Source organism: Aquarana catesbeiana, linkage group LG06 (genome assembly GCF_042186555.1).
Source record: "Aquarana catesbeiana isolate 2022-GZ linkage group LG06, ASM4218655v1, whole genome shotgun sequence".
Lineage (NCBI taxonomy): Eukaryota > Metazoa > Chordata > Amphibia > Anura > Ranidae > Aquarana > Aquarana catesbeiana.
In genome coordinates this window covers 353,557,925-353,582,615 of record NC_133329.1, presented here as the reverse complement: position 1 = coordinate 353,582,615, position 24,691 = coordinate 353,557,925, and the positions used below count along the sequence as shown (strand labels likewise).

The 24,691-nt window shown below is 40.5% G+C and overlaps 1 protein-coding gene across 5 annotated transcripts in view; it reads right to left on the bottom strand.

Moving 5' to 3' along the window:
• Positions 1 to 1,824: 1,824 nt before the first annotated feature.
• The window catches only part of KCNH7 (potassium voltage-gated channel subfamily H member 7), a 714,913-nt gene continuing 692,046 nt past the window's right edge, over positions 1,825 to 24,691 (bottom strand). For all 5 annotated transcript variants that reach the window (XM_073634033.1, XM_073634036.1, XM_073634035.1 and 2 more), the window contains one exon: positions 1,825 to 22,824. In XM_073634033.1, the coding sequence (XP_073490134.1) occupies positions 22,558 to 22,824 (267 nt within the window). In that variant the 3' untranslated portion in view covers positions 1,825 to 22,557. The remainder of the gene's footprint in view (positions 22,825 to 24,691) is intronic.

The following is a 24,691-nucleotide window of genomic DNA, read 5'->3' as shown; positions in this document are numbered from 1 at the left end:
ATACCCAGTGAAGTGACTGGCCTCAAGTGATACACAGAGAAGAAACCAATCCCCATACAAGTTGTACCTGTTTATCTGCAGTTTTCTCTTCTCTATAGCCATTCAAAGTCCATAATTTATAAAGCTTACTGGAGCTATCAGAAAATAGGGGGCAGGGAGCTGAAGTTACACCCTGCAGAGCTCAGTGAAGGGAACTCTGAGAGATGATCAGAGGGTGACACGCCCCCCTTAACACAGAAACAGAGCTTAAGCTGTCAATCACAGGCTATGTGATCGAGCTCCCTTCCCTGTCACCTTTTTTTTCTTGGTTTCAGGAAAACTTGTCAGAAGTGATTCATGCTGATAGCAGAGGAACATAGCAGCAGACAGACATGACACTTAGTGCTCTTAATTGAGACAAGTACACACTATAGAGTGATATGTTTTGTTCACATTTTATGTCTGTGATTTACAGCCACTTTAATTTTCTGACTAAAGTTCCACTTTAGGTGGATACTGTATTTCCAGTTACGAAGGTTTTAGTGTTCTCCTAAAAAAGTTACGTTTTCAATCCTGCCCCCTGTACCGTTCTCTTCTGACCCCCCTATACTGTTCCTTCCTGCCCACCTGTACTATTCCTTCCTGCCCCCCCGTACCGTTCCCTCCTGGCTCCCCTATAGTGTTCCCTCCTGGCCCTCTGTGCTGTTCCCTCCTGGCCCCCCTGTACTGTTTCCTCCTGGCCCCCCTGTACTGTTCCTTTCTGCCCTCCTGTACTGTTCCTTTCTGCCCCCCTGTACTGTTCCTTTCTGCCCCCCTATACTGTTTCCTCCTGGCCCCCCTGTACTGTTCCCTCCTGGCCCCCCTGTACTGTTCCCTCCTGACTCTCCTATACTGTTCCCTACTGGCCTCCCTGTACTTTTCTCTCCTGGCCTCCCTGTACTTTTCTCTCCTGGCCTCCCTGTACTTTTCTCTCCTGGCCTCCCTGTACTTTTCCCTCCTGGCGTCCCTGTACTGTTCCTTCTAGCCCCCCTGTATTGTTCCCTCCTGGCCCCCTTTACTGTTCCCTTCTTGCCCCCCTGTTTTGTTCCCTCCTGGCCATCTGTACTGTGCACTCTTGGCCCCCCTATACTGTGCTTTGCTCTCCTGTCCCCCCCCCATACTGTACTGTACTCTCCTAACCCCCCCCCCCCCCATACTGTGCTTTGCTCTCTCAGTCACCCTGTACTGTTCCCTCCTGGATCCCCTGTGCTCTGCCCTGCTGACCCCCTGTACACAGCTTATCTCAAGTTTGACCTAGGATTGATCATCTGTGCAAAAAAAGCAAGCACAATTTTCACATTAAGGAGGTAAGACTTATTATTTATTCTATTGTTTAATGCTATTTCTAGGAATAACTGTTGTTATATCTACAGCAACCTGATCGCATCAATGTTCCGTGAACTATAGATATAATTATTTCAGGGGTTCCCCGAGATCTCAGACTTTTTGCCAGGGGTTCCTCGAGGGTAAAACGTTTGAGAAACACTGGTCTAGGAATACAAGCATGTGTCCTGTACTATACTCCAAGATAAGGAATTTACAGGCAAGTCAAATTTCCTATTATTTTCTTCTCTTACCCTTATTTTTATTGCGTTGTTCATACAACTTCCACCCATATTTTTCAGGTCAGTGACTGTAGGGGAGCATGAAAAGCCATTAATGAGACCTCCTACTTTATATATTTGTCATGACAGGTTCATCTTTCCAAACATTCAATGACACCACACAGAAATTCATTTTTAGAAACTACTTTTTTTATTATCAGAACAATGCATATAATATTTTCTAAATACTAAATCATTTGCAGATATTTTACAGTGAAGTATACATGTCCATATTTACATATCTGTAAAATGCTTCAAAATTTATACCACAAGCAATGTAGAAATCCTAGCATTTTTGGGATATTATTTATAGTGTATACATTCACTAAAATTTGCTACTTACAATATGTACATACAGTAATATACTTGTAAAATCAAGTGCATGCTATCCGTACCCTTAGCAGGGTCTAGCCCCGTCATTGGGTATATAACTTTAGAAAATATAAATACATTAAAATTTCTTATACAGTAGGTTCTATAGAATCATGCGTACATTGCAAAAGTGATTATGTTCTTGCAAACCGCGAATCTCTAGTTTAAAAAAAAAAATTCTGTTTCATTGTTTTTTGTTTTTTTTTTTGCAACTAAAACTGAAATTTTTGCAAAACAGTTGACAATGCATTTTGATTCTCTTAGTTGGAAAGCATAAGAAACATTATACACAACGAAAAAAACCTTTAAATGAAATAAATACAAGGCAGAAATTGTGTCAGGCACCATGAAATTAAAACCGTAGTCAAACAGTAGTACTGATTTTTAAAATGCCAATATGTACAGATGGGTTACACAAAGCTTCAAGCGCAAATAAACTTTCGGTTTAAATCAACTAAATGCCAAAAGGTACATCAAAACAAAAGGTGTTCAAAGACTTAGGTAGGCCATAGACAGTGCAAATTTCTTTCCTGTGTTGACAGGGGAATCCCTCCGGCCAAGACATTGTCGCCTGCCGGTGGGGGCGCGGGATTGGAAGCCGCCCCCGCCGGGAGAAGACAGCCGCTTGTGATAATCGCAAACAAATCTGGCATACCGGTTGTACCCAAGTTGATTGATCAATCAACTTGGTGCACTCAGTCTGCCCATTAATGGTTCGAATCCCAGCTGGTTCCTGCTGACCGTGTCGAGATTTGAACCATGTATGGCCAGCCTTTGTTTTTTTTTGTTCTTTAAAAAGCAGTCATATCTGGAGTAGAAAAGCTTGTCCCCTGCCAGCATGTTGTAAAAAAGGACCCTTGCTCTCTGTGAAGCAGTGGCCTCTCTGCAGAGGTCTGGCACACCTGCTGTTGCCTTTAGCTCGGTTGATCGGAGAGCTCTAGCTCTGATTTAGCAGGAGGCGTTCAAGAAAGTGAAAAAATAGTGTTGGACTCATGAGGTCCATTGGCATTGCTATCCATTGGTATTTAGTGATGTTGGTTTAGGTGATCTAATGTCTAGATAGGCACCACAGAGGATCTCCATGGTTCCCTTGGTCTGTAATGTACTACAGTAGAAAAAAAGAACTGAAGCAACACACCACTGCTCAATAGTCCAAATACAGTTTTATTCCAGTAAAGTTTTACGAACAATCAAAAGGGTTCCAGTGGTTCAAAATCGCTGCTTTCATTAGGTTTTGAAGCAGAAGACAATGTATAGGACTGAATATCAACTGGAATGTGAGTGGTATTTTCATAAGTTAGAGGGTCTGCACAAGTCCCCCCCTGCCAGAACCGGGAGCTGGTCAGCAGACCATTATCGGTCATGCCCCTTCGACAGAAGCTGGCCGAACAACCAGCTTCTGTCAGACCGGCTGCAGTACACATGGGCAAAATGTCACCTGGTTTCTATTGAACCAGCTGATGCTGCCTGACATTCTGCCCATGTGTACGGGGCTTAAGGGTCCATCTCTGCAACATGCTGGCAGGGTCCAGGCTTTTTCCGTGGTTTCATTATAAAGAAGAAAGAAAAAAATGTATAAAGAGAACAAACTATAAAACTTTGTAAAATTTTGTGTTAATTTTGTGTTAATGCACCTGGAATGTATTTAGCTGATTTAAACTGGAAGTCCAAGCAATACAAAATTGGCAAGCTGACTACATACTGCCAGATCAACAAATTTATCAACAAATAGGAAGGATGAGGGCCAACCTGAACAGTCTGTTTGAAATGTATCCAGTTAACAAGGTTCTTACATTACAAAGTTTGTAAATGTTGATCTGACAAATCAAAATCTGGCTGAATGCAGCTAGCTCTAAAGCAGTGGTCTCCAAACTGCGGCCCAGGGCCAGATGCAGCCTTTTGCTTGCTTTAATCCAGCCCTTGGGGCACTATTTTCACCCACTGATACCAACAATGGGACATAATTCCCCCCACTGACCAATGAAGGGGCAGAATTCCTCCCAATGAAACCAATGAAGGGGCAGAATTCCTCCCAATGAGACCAACAATGGGGCACAATTCCTCCTAATAACACCAAAGATGGGGCACAATTCCTCCCACTGACACCACTGATGGATTGCTATTCCCCCCCACTGACACCACTAATGGGTTACTATTCCTCCCACGGACACCAAAGATGGGGCATTGTTTATTCCCGCTGATGTTGGGACCTTTTCTACTCCCAATGGCCGCAGTCTGGCCCCCCTTAAGTCTGAAGGACAGTAAACTGGCCCTTTGCTTAGAAAGTTTGGAGACCTCTGCTGTAAAGCATTATCTCTGCTTTCCAATCAAATCTGGTATTGTTAGGCTGGACACTGGTACAGTAAACTTTGTCAAAGTAAATGCCCTACGTGGGGTTCATTAGAGCAGCCTTCTATTCTATACAGTATTCACTTGGACCCAACATTTTATGTATTTATAATCCCCCATGCCATTAGGCACAATAGTCCTGTAGCCTTCATACAAACAGAGAACCGGATAGGGGTTTGCATCATTTGCAAAATTATACTGCTGCTGGTACCAAAAATTTCCATGGGCACCTCTTATTTTAATACTTTCCTGTCCACCTGCGGAGCACCCTTCGGGCTTGGGTTGAAAGATAAATGCAGTGTAATCATTCCGAGGTCATTGACAGGTATGTTTTACCTGTAGGTGACCTCCTTGTCTTCCAAGTTGCATAAACCTGCTTCAAGCTGTTTTTCTATACCCCTCGACTTCTAAGGGGAGAAAAGCAGTTTTGACATAAACAAATCCCATCAACTTTGGCCCTTCAATCCTTTGATGCACATTGACATGTAGCTCCTTCCTTACTGCCCAACAAACCAACAAAATCCCAATTATTGGCTGCTGAGAGCCTGAGACACTTTCTTTGTTTTGTGGATAGGAGGGTTGGGTGGCATATGGGGTGGATCCTTATGCTCCTAGCATTAGTAAATAGATAGTAGGAAAGTATATCATATTTACTTGCTTTAAACTTTTTTTTTACATTTCTTCAGTTACTTCTCGATTTCCAGGCCTAGGCAAATGATGTCATACATCCCAAGAGTCTTCAGGAGGGAAGGATCAGTTTTCCCAGCTACGCATACTCTCCTGCCTGCATGCCTGAGCTAAAGCGGTATAAAACTCAAAACCAAAATTGTAATATATTGCAGCTGCACCAATCATTAGATGTGGTGGCTGCAACAGTTTTCCTTTTCCAGGCTGTTTTCACCTGGTGATCTGTCCAGTAACAATCCTCCTTCATTGTAAGCCCCCCTGTCAGTAGTAAATGGTTTGTCTCAACGCTCTTAAATGATGCATTTGCAGGAGCGCTTGTTTTGTTGGAAAACAACAGATTTACTGGCCAGATCACCATGAACAAATAAAAGAAAGAACGCCTTAAAAAAGAAAACAAATAATTGCTGAGGTGCAATATAATAAATGTTTGCTTGTGGGTTTAATACCACTTAAGGGCAGATGTTTTCCAGGAAGTAAATGCTACATGAATCATCTGCCCTTACTCAGGATGGCCACCACCAGAAATGCCAGGGGGGTGTTTTTTAAAGTGATTTATCAGCAGAACAACGCATGTAGACATGGATGGATGGGGGAGTTTGCTTTAAATATTAAACATAACATAAATAGGGGTTTTGGTTTTGCTCAGATAGAGTGTAGTTCCGCTTTAATGAAATGCATATAAAATATCCCCAAGACAAATATCTTAATTTCATGTATTTAAAGTGTATGCAACGTCATTTTTTTTTGTTTTGGATAAAGCAGGGGCAGGTTGGATTCGTTATCAAGATTTTTTTGGCTGGCTGCATTCCCATTGGGAAGATTCCCCCCTGTTTGTCCTGTTGACTACTATCACAAAGACAGAAAGTGACATGAAATACTTTTTTCTCTGGTCACAACTCTAAAATGTTGTAAGATAATCATCCAATGGGGAAAACTGTTCAGGTGACAATCGTTTATGTCGGAAATTCCCCTCATTTCAGTGAAATGTCCTCTTAGAGTGCATCCGAACAAACGATTTCTTAATGAATGATGGGAGAATCGTGCAAGAAATATATTGGAAAAAGAAATGAGCATGCGCGCAGGAAAAGAAAATTCCCAATTTTGAGTGTCATGGCAAAGGCTGTGTGAATAATTATGTACATGTGATTTTTTATTTTTAATAAATTTGCAAAGATTTCAAACAAACGTCTTTCTTGTTGCCATTATGTGGTATTGTTTGTAGAATTTTGAAGAAAATATTAAATTTAATCAATTCTGGAATAAAGCTCTAACATAACAAAAATGTGGAAAAAGTGAAGCACTGTGAATACTTTGTGAATGGACTGTACTTCCTAGTGTGTCCTCAGAAATGAAGAGAAATCTCCCCAAAAGAGATAACCTGATAGGTGTTTAATTCCTACTCTATTCTAAACTAAAAAGCTTTGGCTGTACATACACTTTAGGTTATTTTTGGGCTTTCCTGTACTTCGCCACTAGAAACGAAGCAAGTTAGAAAATGTAAGTTTTCTGTATATGCTCTTTACATATAGGAGCTTTGATTGACAACAGCTTCTTACAAAGACTTCAAGTCCTGACTCGCCGTGAGTTTGGTTTGAAACTCACAGATTTCAATAGTGATCCTTCCAATCAATAACCAGCAAACTATATCTCATCACATTGTCACTAATGGTTCAACAAGGTATTATGTGACTAAGAGGTATTTGTCAGCAATAATATGCTAAGGGGGAGGAACATTAAGGAATGTTTCAATGGGCACAAGACGGGGTGAATATCACTCCATATATATCATGGGTCGAATTCCGAAATAATTTTCTTTAGAAAATCTTAACTAAGAATTTCTGTTCGGATTTCGCATCATTAGTGGGCTGTAGCAACGGCTCATTTTCGTGCTGCCATCAAGTTTGAGTGATTGTTTTTTCAAACAATTTCCAACATGATTTTCTAAAAAAAATCGAAAAAGAAATGAGCATGAGCTCAAGAAAAGAAAATTCCCAGGAAAGAAAAGAAGCTTTCAGACCACGAAAATGATTTTATGTAGCCACAAGAAAATGAAGGCTTGGTTGGTCGAATTTTAAAATCAATGGTGGCACCATCGGATCACACAATTTCAAATTTTTTTAAAGAAAATTGGTTCAAAATTCGACCCATGTATGGCCTGCAGTAGGCCTGGAATATTCATAGATTCAACAAAATGCTTTCTATGGCTTTTACTGCAGTTCTCTCATAGTTGTTCCTTTGTGGAAAAGCTTCACATAGATTCCAAAGCTTCTCTGGTTTTGTCACTTGCTTTGTGAAACTTAAAGCGAAACTAAACCCATCAGTTTAGTTGCTTTCCAAGACAGTTACCTTCAAGGCATACCATGAATGATAACTGTCACAGCTGATTGTGCCCTCAACTGAACTGTCAAGCCATCAAATGGCTGGTGTCATAACTGATTACATGTGCAGCACCATGGCAACTGCAGATCAAACAGAAGCTAAGATGGCAACTTCCTTGGCTGTGAAGGATAGGATGGTTTAGTTCCGCTTTAATAGGCTGCATGTAATATTTTCACTCTCCCATGGTCATATTCCAGTTCAATACAAATCAGCCTTTCTCGACCAGCTTAACACAGAGGAACCCTTGAAATAACTTTCAGGTATCAGGAAACCCAAGCCTAAAATCTCTGTTTCTACAGCTCATGGTACACTAATGTAACAGTCAGCTGAGATATAAGAAATAGTAAAAGAATAGGGAATGTTGCATATTTGACACCTAGGGCTGTCCTATTCGACAAACATTTTTAGTAAAAATAGTGAAATGAAATGAATAACAATATTAATAATGGCTGAAAAAGAAGGGCAGTGAAAATTTGTAGAGTTCCATTATATAGGTGGTCAGTGAAGAACTACTCCATTACATCAATGGTCATTGGGAAAGTGCTCCTTTAAATTGCTAGTCCATGGAGAAGGATCCACTTGGATTGGTGGTCAGTAGAGAAGGATCCACTTGGATTGGTGGTCAGTGGAGAAGGATCCACTTGGATGGGAGGTCAGTGGAGAAGGATCCACTTGGATTGGTGGTCAGTGGAGAAGGATCCACTTGGATGGGAGGTCAGTGGAGAAGGATCCACTTGGATGGGAAGTCATTAGGGGAAGGGCCTCCTTTACTGGTGGTCAATTAATGAAATGTTCCTTATGTTGGTGGTCATTGGGAAGAATGATCTTTGGCAGTCAATAGGAAGAATGCCTTCTTTACAGATACAATGTACAGATACTGTGTCCTTCAGTCATTTGATAGATCAAAATGAAACTGCTGATCCAAACACCCAAATAGTTATAAATGACAATCATGGAAATTGTCAGGGGTTCCTAAACTTTTGCAAACGACTGTAATAATTGGACCATTTACGTGTCAGTGGTTTCTTATCTGGTAGTCACAAATTGTTGATTGCTCATGGAACTCTTAGCAACTTTTGGAAGTATCCTGGTTGAGAAAGGCTGAGTACATTGGGACCATTCAGTCTGCACTGTGAATGAAAAATGTACTGTGTGCTGTTTTGTGCTCTTGTCCACAACCTGACAGCATCCCTAGCACTGCCAAGAGAACTCTGAAAATAATAGAGGCAACATACTTGTCAGTACCACTCTGGAGTATTAGCTGTATAATAAAACAGATAACATCCTATAGCCGTGCATTCAGCAGCCGCAACAAAAACATATTCATCAATCCCTATTGTTCTTCCTGTTCACACTTGGGGCTCAGTCGACCCCGGGCTTCAGGTATTTTCAGTCTGCGGTGAGTGGCTTTTCGTTTACAGTGAGAAGTGCTCTTGTAAAGTACTAGTATGTGTATACTAACAAAGAGTCCATGCTGGCATTTCTGTCATTAACATAAAATATCCTAAATTAGGCTTCCAACTTTAAACAGAATCTCTCATTTGCATTAGCCTGCTATAGAAGGATCCCACCTACCATATAACAGATATATAGAAAAAACCTCATCCATCTGTTTTCACTGGTTAAACAACAATGTTGTCCTCATCTATTATAATACATTTGTACGTATGTTTTATAGAATGGGTGACAATAGTAAGAACTTCTGTGGGGTATAAACAGCTGGACAAATTCGAGTTGAAAATACCCTTTCCTTAATCAAATATTTTATTGAGAATAGGGAAAATTGAAGAAAATCCCCATCAACAGATTTTATTTGGTAGGTGCAACATTTGGACCAATCCAATGTAATGCAAAGCCCAGCAAACCCAAAGGTAGGTACTTTACCCTTGTTTCAGACCTAGCATTGGGGTGTTTGACTGAAGTAGAAAATGGGATTTAGAGGCTCCCCCCACCCCCTCCCCTTAAATGTCTGTCTGACTTAAAGGAAACGTTCACCTTTAAAAAAAAATAATAAATGGACATCGTTTTGCAGGTTAAAACAATGTGCATATATAGATTTTTTTATTTGGAGCCTGTAAAGCATTGCACCCATGATCAGCAGATCATGGGTGCAATCTCGGGCTCCTGCAGATCATGGGTGCGATCTCAGGCTCCTGCAAACTGTCAGTGTAAGCTGTGCTCCCATACCCAGTATGGGCAGGCAGTTACTGAATGACAGGAAGGATCAATGAACTACCAAGAGCACTCATCAGCGCCTTGGCAGTTCATTCAGAACTACAAGCCTTCAGCCGCAATAGCTGGTGGAATGACCTAGCCGGGTTGGTGGAACCCTGCATGGCCAAATTGTGACAGTGGATGCAGGGAGAATATCCCTGGCCCGCTGTCAAAGCTGGGACGGGGGGGCAGGGGCTGCTCAGTAAGTAACATGTTACACCCTAAATATTGTTTAACATGTAACATGTTACTAAAGGATGAGCTTATCCTTTAATATTAAAGTGGGATTGAACCTGTAAAACATGTTAATGTAACGTGCTTGCAGGTTAGCAATAAAGGAGAATATGAAAGGGGAGGGGGCAATATAAATATGCAGTTGAGCCATTGTTTTAATGTCCCCATATTCTACTTCCTTATGCCGTAAAGGCAGCCAGCTGCGGATCTTGGCCATGATGCTTTAGGGGAACGAAAATCCCCCTGTTGCATTCGGCAGGAAGTATCACCGCCAAACACGACTAATTCAAATGAATAGGGCCACATCGCAACTGAGAGCCAAACGCTAGGTTCTCGGTTGCAAAACGGTGTTCCCTTTCAAAAACAGGCTTTCAAAAGAAGGCAGCATCTCCTCCTGAATGCCTGTCAGTCACGCCTGTACCACTCTCTGAGAAGCAATTCACTGTGGACAACCTTTCCGATACCAACACCAGTGTGAACTAGGCCTGAGAGACACATGGGTCTAAGACCGTTCTACATCAAATTCAGAGCAAACCTATTAAATTGGTTCTAAAGGCAGGACATTTTTTTACCTTTATGCATTCACAGCATTAACCTCCCTGGCGGTATTTCCGAGTGTGGCTCGGGTTGAATTTTCACCACCAAAAGCGGTAACTCCGAGCCACACTCGGGATTGCATCGCAGGATTCAGGCAAATTTACTTACCTTGTCCCCAGGATCCTGCAATATTCTCCCGCTGTGTCCGAGGGCTGTGTCCTCCACCGGATGTGCTGTGTGCCGGGCTCCGTTCCCTGCGAGCGTTGCTACGCATGGAGGCGGAGCCTGCCGGCAAATTCAAAAAGTGCAAAAAAAACATAACACTTACAGTACACTGTAATCTGTGAGATTACATTACCGTATTAACCATCCAGGGGACTCCAGAAGAGGGGGTTCCTGGCCAAGTATAACTTGTTTGATTGTAAAGCAATTTAAAAAAAACAAAAAAACAAACAATCACTTTAAATTAAATACACTTTTTAATTATGATCGGGAAGCTTTTTTTATGAGTGCATTCAGGGGAGGACTGAGCAGTGGAGCAGCCAGTACAAATAATAAATGTTTGGCTGTTGGCCCTGAGTGGAGATATTCCCTCAATAACACTCAATCAAAATTAGTGACGGGTGCTGGGCATTATATAACCAACTGCTCCTTATTCAGACCTGCGATCTTCCAGCATCAACTTTCTTTGCTGCTTTGAACTTAGAGAGCTGCAAAAAACATGATCACTGAACTGTGAAATGCTCTGTTTATTAGTTAAAGCATATGTAAAAGTTCAGTTTTTTTTTTTTAACTAACAAACATGTTATACGTACCTGCTCTGTGCAATGGTCCCCCCTCTTCTCAGGTCCCCTGCCGGCGCTCCTGGCCCTTCCCCCCTGATGAGTGCCTCCATAGCAAGCTGTTTGCCCTGGGGGCACCTGTGCATGCTCGCTCCACAAAGTGCAGCTCGATGCTGCTCCCTCCCCACTGTCTGTGATTGACAGCAGCAGGAACCATTGGCCAATGAGGAGGGAGAGACCCAGAAGAGCTCCTACTCTTGTGCACATCACTGGATCGGGATCGGTGAGTATAAGAGGGAGCTGAGGGGGGAGCTGCACACTGAAGGTGTTTTACCTTCATGCTCAGAATGCATGAAAGTAGAAAACCTTCAGCCTTTAGAACCAATTTAAAGGTGAACATTGGGCTGCAGACAAAGTTACCCTTGTAGTGGGCCCCCGAAGGTTAACTACTTTGTTTTTCTAGGGGATGAGAAAAAAAGTGAATTATATATTCGCTCCCCGGCAGCTGGCATTCTCCTCTGGAGGATGTAGGGAATGTAGGCAGATGTAAACAGACCCTTGGGATTTTCTCATACAATGCAGGACCACTGGAAAATCGGACCTCTGCTTCCACTCATACGCTGATGATACCCAACTTTACCTTCGCATCCCTGGAGAAAAAGACCATCATCAGCAACTAGAAAAATGCCTCACTTTGATAGACGACTGGATGACCACTAGCTCTCTTAAACTCAACGGATCAAAAACAGAGCTTCTTCTCCTACACGCAAATCAAAATTCCAAAACTAAGACCCCATGGACACCACCCACCATCTTCGGACAGACCATCTCTCCAAGCACCAAAGCCAAGAGTCTCGGAGTCATTTTGGACTCAGAAATGTCAATGGATGCACAAATAGGATCAGTAGTCAGCCAATCTCACCATCTCCTCCGCCTGCTACGTAGACTCATCCCCTTCGTCCCAGAAGAGGACAAAGCAGCAGTAGTTGGAACAATCATCAATTTCAGACTTGACTACGCAAACTCCCTCTACATAGGACTACCCCAATATCAGCTTGCGTGCTTGCAACTCATCCAAAACACGGCGGCAAGACTGTTAACAGGAAAAAAAACCCTGGGAATCCAATCTTCAAACCAAAACCTCCTCCTCATTCCAAAAACCCGCTACAAAACAAAAGGAGAAAGAAAATTCGCAGTCCAAGGACCACGGCTATGGAACGCTCTACCTACCCACATCCGCATGGAAGAAAACCATCAGGCCTTTAGGAAGAAAATCAAGACAAACCTCTTCTAAGGAGCTGGACAACACAGGAGAGATCAAGCGCCTCGAGGCGATTCAGTTCGCATGTGCAGCGCTATACAAATCATACAAATCATACAAATCAAATCATACTGGTCTTGCATTGTACATGGTGACATCAGAGCACTGCGACCAGTTGGGCAGCGAAGCGGAGCGGCTTCAGAGGACTATTCATGCTGGAGGGGGGACGATAATGGGAGAGAGGGGTAAGGTAAGTATTTCACCTTATTTCAACCCCCCCAAACAAAACAGTTAACCCTTGCAGTACAAAGGGAGACCTACTGCAAGGGTAACTTTTTTGCAGCTTGGACTTCTGATAAAGAATATTTGTGACAATGACATTGTGAGTCTATATTATCACAAAGCAGCATCTTGTTAAGCTCATAAGTACTTTTACAATTCATCCCTTACAGTTTCTCCTTTTAAGCATATACATATTCTACGATAAACCATGTTCTCTACGAAATCCCTAACACCCAACTTTCCCCGTGGCCACCAATCACTCTGACGCGCTTTTGGGTCTATTCATTTGTTGGACAATATTTGTTTGTCTAAGCTGCACAAATCTTCCCTGTATGTTGTCTAATACTATGACTTCCTATGATCACCAGCTCCATCCAGTAGCCAAAAAGCGGAATAGTTTCTTATTGAGATATTTCAGAAAAATATGCTGCATTTTGGCCACTAGATGGAGCGTCAGATCATGGGAAATCATAGTATTAGAGAAAATAAAGGAGAAATGAATGCAGCCTGCACAAATGCTTGTGACATTCGTTCAACGAATAAATAGACCCCTTTCTGTGTATTTTGTTAGACCTCAGGAAACTGTTTATCAGAAGTCCTCCATAAGTGCATTTCATGATACCAAAGTTAACACATTTTACTTTTTTCATTGTTTCTCATGTGTGTTTTCAGCAACTTTTGGCTTAAAAAAATGAAGTTCAGAAAAGGAAAATCACAGATATGAATTCTCGTTGTAGAAATGCCAGAAGATAAAAACAAATATATGAAGGTACCAACATGTAGATTAACCTGAATATTAGGACCACATTGACATATTTACAAAGAAAATCCTTTGGTGCTAAAGCATACTTCGTGAATACAGACATAAATGCCAGACATTGGGGAGATGGGTTATTAAAGGCTGAAAATCTGCTTTGTGGAAACTATTGGTCTTGACTGTTTAGATTATTTATAAAGTTGCTGTTCCTAAAATCTAACATCCAAGACTTGACTGTTGACCTATTTTTATTATTTTGTTACACCACACTTTCCCATGTCAACTTTTTGGGGTTGATTTACTAAAGGCAAATAGACTCCAGATCTTAGTAAATGAGATGAAGCTTCATTTTGCAAAGAATACCCAATCACGTGCAAGAAAAATAAATAAAGCATTTTTGTTTGCACATAATTGGATGATGGAAGTCAGCAGAGCTTTTCCTCATTTACCAAACTCTGGAGCAACTGCACTTGCAAAGTACACAGTCTACTTGCCTTAAGTAACGCCACCCCTTTATGTCATATTATGGAAAACAAAGACTTGCAACAACCAATCATACTTCATCTTTTGACTAATACATTTTGATTGGCTACTACATATCAACCTGGAGGTGCTGTATATCTCATTCACCCTAAAGTTATTGTCTTGCCCATTAATTGTTCTTTACCATCCCACCCATACCATTCCATCACATTTTGAACAGGGATGCACAACCAATCTTATCTTCCAACACCAAAACAATGATGAACCGGCCCAAAAATGTCACATTAACACTCTACAGCCTTAACCAAGGTTGAGAACTTCTAATCCAATGGCACCCCCACTCCTGTCCATAAAAACAACTACAAACCTAAAATGATTGAACATTACTAGATGAGGCATCAAAGACAACTTGCAGAATCAATAAGAAATAACAAAAACAATGAAACCTAAAGTAGATCTATGGCCCCTACTTGCTGTAGCAGCATTTGCAATTACACAATTACACTAGTACCATCCATTGCTCTTAGCCTCCTCCAAATCTCCAAATCCCTTTTTTGCTGCAGTGATCTGACTTCCTGTTAGAGGGTGGCCCCTTTCACTCTCAATGGTCCCACTATATGTAGAAATGTAGTCCAAGTGGATAGAGTGCATGTATCCTAATTTTTGATAGAGACCATTTGTTAATCACTCTATTATGATGATTGTGCTCCTACCCCCCTGCAGGAGTTTCTTTCTCCCTTTTTCTTTTGTTTTTTTTTTTTTGCGTGTTGTGTCGTTGAATTTTGTTTTGGATGCCTGGACAGGTAAGTGCCCTAATAGTAAAAGTCAGCAGCTACAGTGTTTGATGGGTAGCCGAAACTCCTCTTTAAGTAGTGGATGTGTATGGATTATTTTTTAAGAATAAGGATATTGTTTAGTGTCACTTTAAAGCTCAGTTTTACTCTCCCATCTTTTTAATATATTACTCAGTTGTGACCATGAAGTGCCTGCTGTCCATTTTTATATTCTTGGAACCGGTTTCATGTTTTTTCTGCTGATTAGGATCTAGAAATATAAGTCCCTCTACCGTGATGCCAGACTTGTAGTCTTCCCATTCACAGAGCCCTGTGAACGGATGATGCAGGTGTGCGAACCGAACCCCTGCTAGTTAATAAAAAATAAATAAACTGGATGTTTCATTGGGAAGCACCCCATGATTCAGGTAAGTGCTTGGCTGTTGGGAGATGGAGAATGCGACTGTGTTTCACGTTATACCATAAATCTGGGTAACATGAAACATGGTCCCAAAGTGGACTGAGCATTTAAGTCAGAGGGAAGCTATAATCTATATACTCTTTTGAAGTCAGCTACTTAAAATAGTGAAGTTACTTGACCAGCATTGGGTGTTCTGGCATTTGCAGAAGCAGGTCAGCAATGGCAGCCTGCATATTCCCTCATTTCTGGGTTCCTTTAAAAGATCGGTAGCAGCAAGAACAACCCATCTTCAAAACAAACAAACTACCATGCTAATTACTAAATACTATACAATTCTACAGCTACAGATTCACTGGTATTGTTATTTGTAAGTATAGAGGGCAATCCACCCAATGAATAAAAGCTGCTCACAGCGCCCTTTCCTGGTCTATGCTTATCTTGCTTTTGCCAACCAAAAATGTAATCTAGCTGTGCAAAAGGCACAAATAGTTATTCGTGTCACTACAGAAGTGTGTACTTGCTTTGGCATATACTCTACATTCTTAAAACGACCTAAAAATTCTGTAATTCGGCACCCAGCTATTCTGTACGTTCCCTCTGGTGCTGTTCTCTGGTATGCAAATACCTTGCTTATTGCATATTCATAGACGCATTTAAATCTCAGGTCCCCTAATTAATAGCAGGAAAAGCTTCAGCGATACTTTCTATTGCCCAGAGGGCTAAAATAACAGGGAATGCCACGCTATGCAGATACTTGTCAGTCAATACCGGGAACTTTTTGTGACAAGCTCTGCTAAAAGTTATTTTCTAGGATTCAGCCTAATTGTTATATTTGTCATTTAAAGGAGAACAGGTATGGATTGATGTAGGAATCGAGTGCTAATATTGTGTAAATGGTGGTAAGTAATTTGATACAAAACTGGGATTATCCTTATGGGAAAAAAAAAAATGGGATGATCAAGCTATGAACATTTTGATCCTCGTATATATCTGCACACAGGTTTGTAAAACATGGAAATCATGCTACTCATAGAGTATGATTGCCTATTTGTGTGACTGTCCTCATGCAAATATGGAATCCCTGTGTATTTGAATTAGATTGTCAGTAAGCAATACCCCCTGGGTTCCCATTGTGATGATATTATAGTTTAAGGATGAACTCCAGGTAGATATAAAAGAAACAAATAATGCAGTGTGTTATTATTTAATTATTACATTTATTTTTTTAAATATAAACTAGTGCAAGTAGTGTAAGTTTGACTTAGTATCGGCCCTTTTGCAATCTCATGTAGAGCAGCACTGGGAGAAGAATGGGCAAGACTGACAGCCAATTAGGTGTGCTGTAGGCAAATCTGCTGACAAGGGTACCCGTTGATTGGAAGAGAAAATAGAGAGCAAAGAGATGACCTAATCAGCCTCCTGCTGCTCTTTTAAGCTACTCAAGGATGGTAAACCATCTATGGGCAGGCTGATTGTACCCAAGTTGATCCATTGATCAAATTGGTACAACCAGCATGTCAGATTTTTATATGCAATTATTTCCTATTTCCAGCGGCTATATTCGATAGCAATAATCACTGTGTTCTCCTGGCAGGGATGGCTCCCCGCGCCCCCCTGCAGGGAGAACATAATAGCTCTACGGGAGGGATTCCCCCATCAACTCTATTACCGGCCTTACTGTCCAGTCAACAGACTGAGGGCGGAAAAAAACTAAACAAAAAAGGTGGCGTCATCTGCCTGGTTGTGCAAATCTTAGGAATGAATAAACACAAATGCAAATCATTTGACAGACAAGACTACTCTATTATATGTATGTAGATGTATTTAGCTGTTTCCTTGGATTTTCGTTTTAAAGCCCAGTACACATAATAAGAAAATGGGACAAAATCTACAGTTTTCAGAGCAATCCTCAGATTCTGATTGTTAGTACACAGCTTTTGAGAGCCTTTCACAGTTCATGCGAAAATATCTGAAAGGACACGCACAAAAACTTCTCTCGTACGATAACACAACAAACGATTTTCATGTAATTAGTATGGTATCTGTAAAAAAACAAAACGTGTGACCAAGACCACGTATGCTTAGAAATGAAAGAATACATCACATTACAATACACTACATCACTTCCGAAGTTGGATTCTGTCGTACGAGAATTTTCATAACTTTAGTAACTTATCGGTTTTTGATATGAGACTAGCATGCAAAAAAAAAAAAAAAAAGCAGACGGTCCAATATTCTTATTGTGTGTACTAGGCATAAGGGGGACTTCTGGGACATCTGACCTGTGCTTCCAATAGGTGTCAGGCCCATAAAATGTATTTGAAATCTCTGGCAACACCATCAAAAGGATGGAGCAATGAGTTTGGCCACAAAAGTGCTTGCAATGATAATTTAAATCATTGGCTTAGCTGAACAGAAGTAGAAATCTGACTCTAACACACTTCAACAACCACCAACTCAGCAGACTACCCCTCAAAAGATGTGACTTGAAAAATACATAATTGTTATGCAATATTACACCCAACACAGGAAAATACTGTAAGAACATCACTGATAATAATCGTATATGGATGATATATGTGAAATCACTCAGTGAGCCCAGGAGTGGTGGGTGCTACCTGGAATGGTGCTTCCGGGAATGAAACAAGCAGAAAGATCAATTGCAACTGTTACACTATATTGTGGATTTACTAAATACAGAGAATGCAAAATCTGCTGCAGCTCTGCATAGAAACCATTTTTTTTTTTTGTCAAAGCTTAATTGAAGTTAGAAGCTGATTGGCTTATATGTATAACTGCACCGGATTTTGCACTCTCCAATTTTAGTAAACCAACCCCTATTTTTAGATAAAATGGTGCAGATAAAATGCAAATGGATCAAAAGTTTAAATTTTCATGTTATACGAGGGATATGCTAGTTAACAACCTTTGTTAGTAAAAATCATTAGGATTATAGGTGGAAGTAAATTGCATTAGGGTCTAGATCTAATAAACCGTTCACCTCTTAGAGGTGAACGAAACCTTGCAGGTCTTTCTTCCCTTATGTTGTTCAGTCCCTCATTCAGTACTCTTATGATATTCCAAATTAACAGGTTCTAAACTCAGAACTACTGTACTGTGACAAGAGTAAAGCGAGAAATGTATACAATTCTAACATATGCCATGTGTCCCTATTTTTAGAGACAATCTCAGGTTTTGAGGATGCAAATGGATCTTGGTTAACCAATTGCACTATAAACGAGTTATACAATATCCCAATAACCCAAAATTAGTGCTGGCTATTGCCCTGGAAACATATCCTAAGCAGATCAGGATACAGGTATTGGAAATATATAATTAAATCTTGCACAATGTCAAGAGTCAGCAAGGTATTTTGGAAATTTTAAATGGATAGGGCTTCATACCCTGAACAGTGGGGCTCTTGCCTGGGAACATCTTAGAATCCCACATGAAAACCTTGAGGCCTAGTTCAGGTAAAAGTCAGACTGGACCTCTAAGTCTGATGTTATGTTAAATAATGAAAAAAAATGAAAAAATGGGATATTATAATGTTTATATGACACCACACTTACTCAACATCTCCCAGCATCTAAGAAACAAAAGATGTTCTCCTGAATCAGCTACATTTTCACCTATTTCAGCAACAATACAACCTCATCAAATCCACATCATTCCCAGTGGGAAAATCAGGAACCTAAAGGGTCAGATTCTGGAAGGTACCACATCTTTTTTCTTGTTCTTTTTTTTTTACGTTCTGCTCTTTATAGCTTACTCTATTCAGCCAGGGCAAACACACTAGTGCCTCCCTCTGACCAGGAACACTACATACGTGTCCGAATCCAAGACAAAAGAAGGCCGTGGAACTGGAGACTGTAGTTCTGCTGCAAGTGGTTTGTAAGCACATCAGGCTCATTCGATGATTAGTGAGTAACGTTATGCCATCCCTAGTGAACTACCCTATGTATAACTCCCACTGTTGAAGGGCCATGCATCTGAAACCTGATGTGCGCCCACAGTACAATTATTCTGCCCATGATTGCATGTTCACATTTCTCACTTTATCTGCTACTGTGTATACATATTAGGAACAAATAACACAAGTGTTTTCAGAACATTTTATATTTGCATGTGGAGTGAAACATTAGGTGTTTGCTTGTTGGGTCTTTTGACTGCTGTAAAGGATACAATTAGGAAGTTATCCACTCAATCCACAACTTCACCATCATGACAAGTCAAGCCTAGCTTGTTGCTGGGCTAAGTACTCTTTATGGGTGAGTAATGCACCCAACAACAGTATCCCAATGAGAACCTGCTAACGAGGTTAGCAAAGAATCCATTTGGTGGAATTACTATCTATCAATAGGATTAAAATCTTGTACTTGCTGTGGTATAATGTGTTTTTTTTTTTTTCAGTGGGAGCCCAATAGGCATATGATTTGTCCACATTAGTCTTACATAAGCAGGCTTACTTGGCAAGATGCTTACTTGTGCAACGAGTGAGGACAATATGTATGGTGCTGTAAAAGATGATAATCAATCAGATTCAGTTCCAACAGTTAGATTAGCGAAAGTGAATTCTGATTAGTTGCTAGGATACTTTCCACACTGCTCTTTGCCTTATTGAGTGTGGCCTGTAGGTTTGCTTTAGATCAGGGGTGTCCAACCTTTTGACCTTCCTGGGCCACATTGGAAGAAGAGGAATTGTTTTGGGCCACACATAAAATACACTAATAGCTGATGAGCAGAAAAAGTTGGGAAAAACACAAGTTGATGATCACTGATATAGTACCTATCTGAGTAATATAGCTTCATTTTTTTTGGTAATATTTTTTATTATAAAAGCGAAAGAGGGCAACATAAACCTAGTGTGATATTTGAAACTGTTTTTGATAAACTAACGCATCAATATCTGGTTGGATGGAGTAGCGAATTTCAATGAATTCTCAAGGTGCTCCTCAGATATTTTGATTCTAATTTTGCACTTTGTGTGCTTCATGCTTGGAAACAGTTGCTCACAAATATAGGTGCTGCCGAAAACTGATGACTTGAATTAGGCACGATTGTGAAGAGTGGGATAATCTTCTTTGGGAACATAAAATTTATAAAAGTTAAATTTTGTCAAATTTATTTTGGCCGCTAAGTGTAAACACATTTTTACAAAAAAAAAATCAACATTTTAAGTAAGTTTACGATTTTGTGTTGGGCCACATTCATAGGCATCTTAAGCCGCATGTAGGGTTGCCACCTCATCCCTTTAAAACCGAACACCTATTAATTACACAGGTTCTGTGGCTGAGTAGGTTGGTAATTAAACTCACTTCATGCCTTATCTGCATTAAATTAGCCTCAGAACCTGTGTAATTAATGTGCGTTCGATTTTAGAGAGATGAGGTGGCAACCCTAGCTGCATGCGGCCCGTGGGCCCCAGGTTGGAAGCCCCTGTTTTAGAAACAGATAGGCTCTTATAGGCTGGATATGGTCTATATGGGTCACCCTGTTACTTGTCACTGAGGAAAATCCAAAGGCCATTCCCATCATTGTGATATATGTTAGGGTTGGCAGGTATCACACAGTCGTAGGAAATGAGGAATTGCTCAGGGGTTTCTGGTGTAGGAAATACTGTGGTAAAAATAGTAAGCCCATTATACCTGTCATACTTGGATGTCAAGTACATTCATAACTACCCTGCTGATGACAACATTTTAAATGGATTTTTTTACATACACTAGATGGACAAAAGTTTTTGAAGACCTGACCAACATACCTAACATTAGATTGTCGGACATTCCATTCCAAAATTATGGACATTAATATAAAATTGTCTGCCCTCCCCTATAATAACCTCCACTCTTGTACCCATTCACCCAAAAGATCATTTGTGAGGTCAGTTACTGTTTTTGAATGAGAAGACCTAGCTTACAATTGGCATTTCAAATTATCTCAAAGTTGTGCAATACGGTTGAGGTCAGAGATCTGGGCAGGCCACTCAAGTTGACAAAAGCAAGCTTGTCAGACCATGTCTTTGTTGACCTGGCTGTGCACAGAAATACACTCATACAGAAAGAAAATTACATTTTTTGCACAATGTTAGATGTGCAAATTGCCTAAAATGGTTTTTAATTACCGTAGCATTAACAATGCCCTTCACTACAAACAACTGAACGTATTCATTTTGAAGGGTACCCATATAGTTCTGGTTGTTTAGGTAGGTGTGATGGTCAGTTACCCATAAACTTTTGGCCATATAGTATAGTTTAATCAATGCCTCGGATGCCTCTGTGTTGTAACAAAGGGTCTTACTGGTTGGTTGAACTGGATGGACTTGTGTCTTTTTTCAACCAGGCTGACTGTGTAACTATTCATAAGTATGCCCAATCTATGTTGTTCTTACATCAAATGAAAGGGAATCTGTCACAAAACAAAACACCTATGCGAGAATAAATATTTCCTATAGTCTTTTTTACACAGGTACTTTGCTTTGTGACCCTGTAAAGCTGAATTAAATAAAATTCCCTTTACATACAAACTAAGTTTCTTCCACACTGGAAATCCAGGATTCAAACTTAGCACCACCTGTCTGTGAAATCTGGTGTTGCAGATACAGTTAAACCAAATGACAATCCATAACAGTATGTACCTAGAGATGAATTGGGACACCACCAAAAAGTTCCAGTTGCTGCTTGCAAGCATAGTAGGGGAATATGAACCCCCTTGATACACAGGGATTTCTGAGCCAGGGAGAATGAAAAAAAAATTCTACAAGGTCAGCCTACACTCAAGGTAGACCAGAGTTGTGTTACTGGCCGCATTCCCAGCATGCTGTGCGGCTTTCTGCTGATGACCAGTGTTCAACAATTGACCAAACACATGCTCCTATAATATTGCACTCATCTTTTTTGCTGACATAAAAGCTAAACAAAAAAAATTACCTGTAGAGTGTGCAAAATTAATTAACGGTCTGCGTGCGACTAAAACAGAATGGTTCGGACATGGTCAACTAAAAGCATTCACACAAGAACATGACCTGTCCGTGAAATAATTTAATATATCATTCTACATGCGATACAAACAGACATTATAACATGCAAGTTAAAAAAAAAAATAAAATAAAATAAAAATAAAATAATATAAGGTGCCTTGTGATGCTGGCAGTATTATGTTATTTTAAGCATAAAGTCTTTACATGATGTTACATCATGACTTATATTTATTTTTTTCAAATGTACCTTTAGTTAGCTTCAAATGTATCAAAATATACAGTACTTTTGCATATTAGATATCATTTTTTTTGCCCCTGAGTCAAGTAAAGAGGATTTTAAATACAAAGAGGAAAACAGCCATTAAAAGCACTTACAATATAATTGAAGGTACTTAAAAAAATGAACCTTTTTTTTATTTTTTGGATTATTTGCCCGGTAGACCTGGGTCAGATTCATGCCTGTGGAGGGACATAGAACCTCTGTTGTGTATGGAAGAATCTGGCAGAGAAGTGTGCCTCACTGGGTTAAGATATGACGGACAATGCCTAGCCTGTAGCTCAATCGGAGAGTCGCAGTCGTGATCTAGTATTGACGTCAAGTTGTCCTCAGACGCTGTGTTTAGATGAACTCCACTGGAGAGGGATTCTTTGGATTTGGGTCTGGACTTTTCAAAGTCTACAAATTCTGGACTCTGTTGGTTGAAATACAGAAGTGTAAATGCAATGTATCCAAATAAAAGCCAACTGTTACTTTGACAAAAATAGATACAGTATATAAAATATATTTTGAGATTTGAAATGTAAAGATGCCCATACATAGGCATAAAAAGAGCTAGGCAGAAGAAAGACAGGGATACAAAGGAATCGGCAGATAGGGTATGGTTGGGAAGGACAGAAAAGGAAAGAACAAGAAAAGGGGACTTTCTAAACCCTTTTTCACATACAGTGGGGACAGAAAGTATTCAGACCACCTTAAATTTTTCACTCTTTGTTATATTGCAGCCATTTGTTAAAATCATTTAAATTCATTTTTTTCCTCATTAATGTACACACAGCACCCCATATTGACAGAAAAACACAGAATTGTTGACATTTTTGCAGATTTATTAAAAAAGAAAAACTGAAATATCACATGGTCCTAAGTATTCAGACCCTTTGCTGTGACACTCATGTATTTAACTCAGGTGCTGTCCATTTCTTCTGATCATCCTTGAGATGGTTCTACACCTTCATTTGAGTCCAGCTGTGTTTGATTATTTTGATTGGACTTGATTAGGAAAGCCACACACCTGTCTATATAAGACCTTACAGCTCACAGTGCATGTCAGAGCAAATGAGAATCATGAGGTCAAAGGAACTGCCTGAAGAGCTCAGAAACAGAATTGTGGCAAGGCACAGATCTGGCCAAGGTTACAAAAAAATTTCTGCTGCACTTAAGGTTCCTAAGAGCACAGTGACCTCCATAATCCTTAAATGGAAGACACTTGAGAGAACCAGAACCCTTCCTAGAGCTGGCCACCCGGCCAAACTGAGCTATCGGGGGAGAAGAGCCTTGGTGAGAGAGGTAAAGAAGAACCCAAAGATCACTGTGGCTGAGCTCCAGAGATGCAGTCAGGAGATGGGAGAAAGTTGTAGAAAGTCAACCATCACTGCAGCCCTCCACCAGTCAGGGCTTTATGGCAGAGTGGCCCGACGGATGCCTCTCCTCAGTGCAAGACACATGAAAGCCCACATGGAGTTTGCTAAAAAAAACACCTGAAGGACTCCAAGATGGTGAGAAATAAGATTCTCTGGTCTCATGAGACCAAGATAGAACTTTTTGGCCTTAATTCTAAGCAGTATGTGTGGAGAAAACCAGACACTGCTCATCACCTGTCCAATACAGTCCCAACAGTGAAGCATGGTGGTGGCAGCATCATGCTGTGGGGGTGTTTTTCAGCTGCAGGGACAGGACAACTGGTTGCAATTGAGGGAAAGATGAATGCGGCCAAGTACAGGGATATCCTGGATGAAAGCCTTCTCCAGAGTGCTCAGGACCTCAGACTGAGCCGAAGGTTTACCTTCCAACAAGACAATGACCCTAAGCACACAGCTAAAATAATGAAGGAGTAGCTTCACAACAACTCCGTGACTGTTCTTGAATGGCCCAGCCAGAGCCCTGACTTAAACCCAATTGAGCATCTCTGGAGAGACCTAAAAATGGCTGTCCACCAATGTTTACCATCCAACCTGACAGAACTGGAGAGGATCTGCAAGGAGGAATGGCAGAGGATCTCCAAATCCAGGTGTGAAAAACTTGTTGCATCTTTCCCAAAAAGACTCATGGATGTATTAGATCAAAAAGGGTGCTTCTACTAAATACTGGGCAAAGGGTCTGAATACTTAGGACCATGTGATATTTCAGTTTTTCTTTTTTAATAAATCTGCAAAAATGTCAACAATTCTGTGTTTTTCTGTCAATATGGGGTGCTGTGTGTACATTAATGAGGAAAAAAATGGACTTAAATGATTTTAGCAAATGGCTGCAATATAACAAAGAGTGAAAAATTTAAGGGGGTC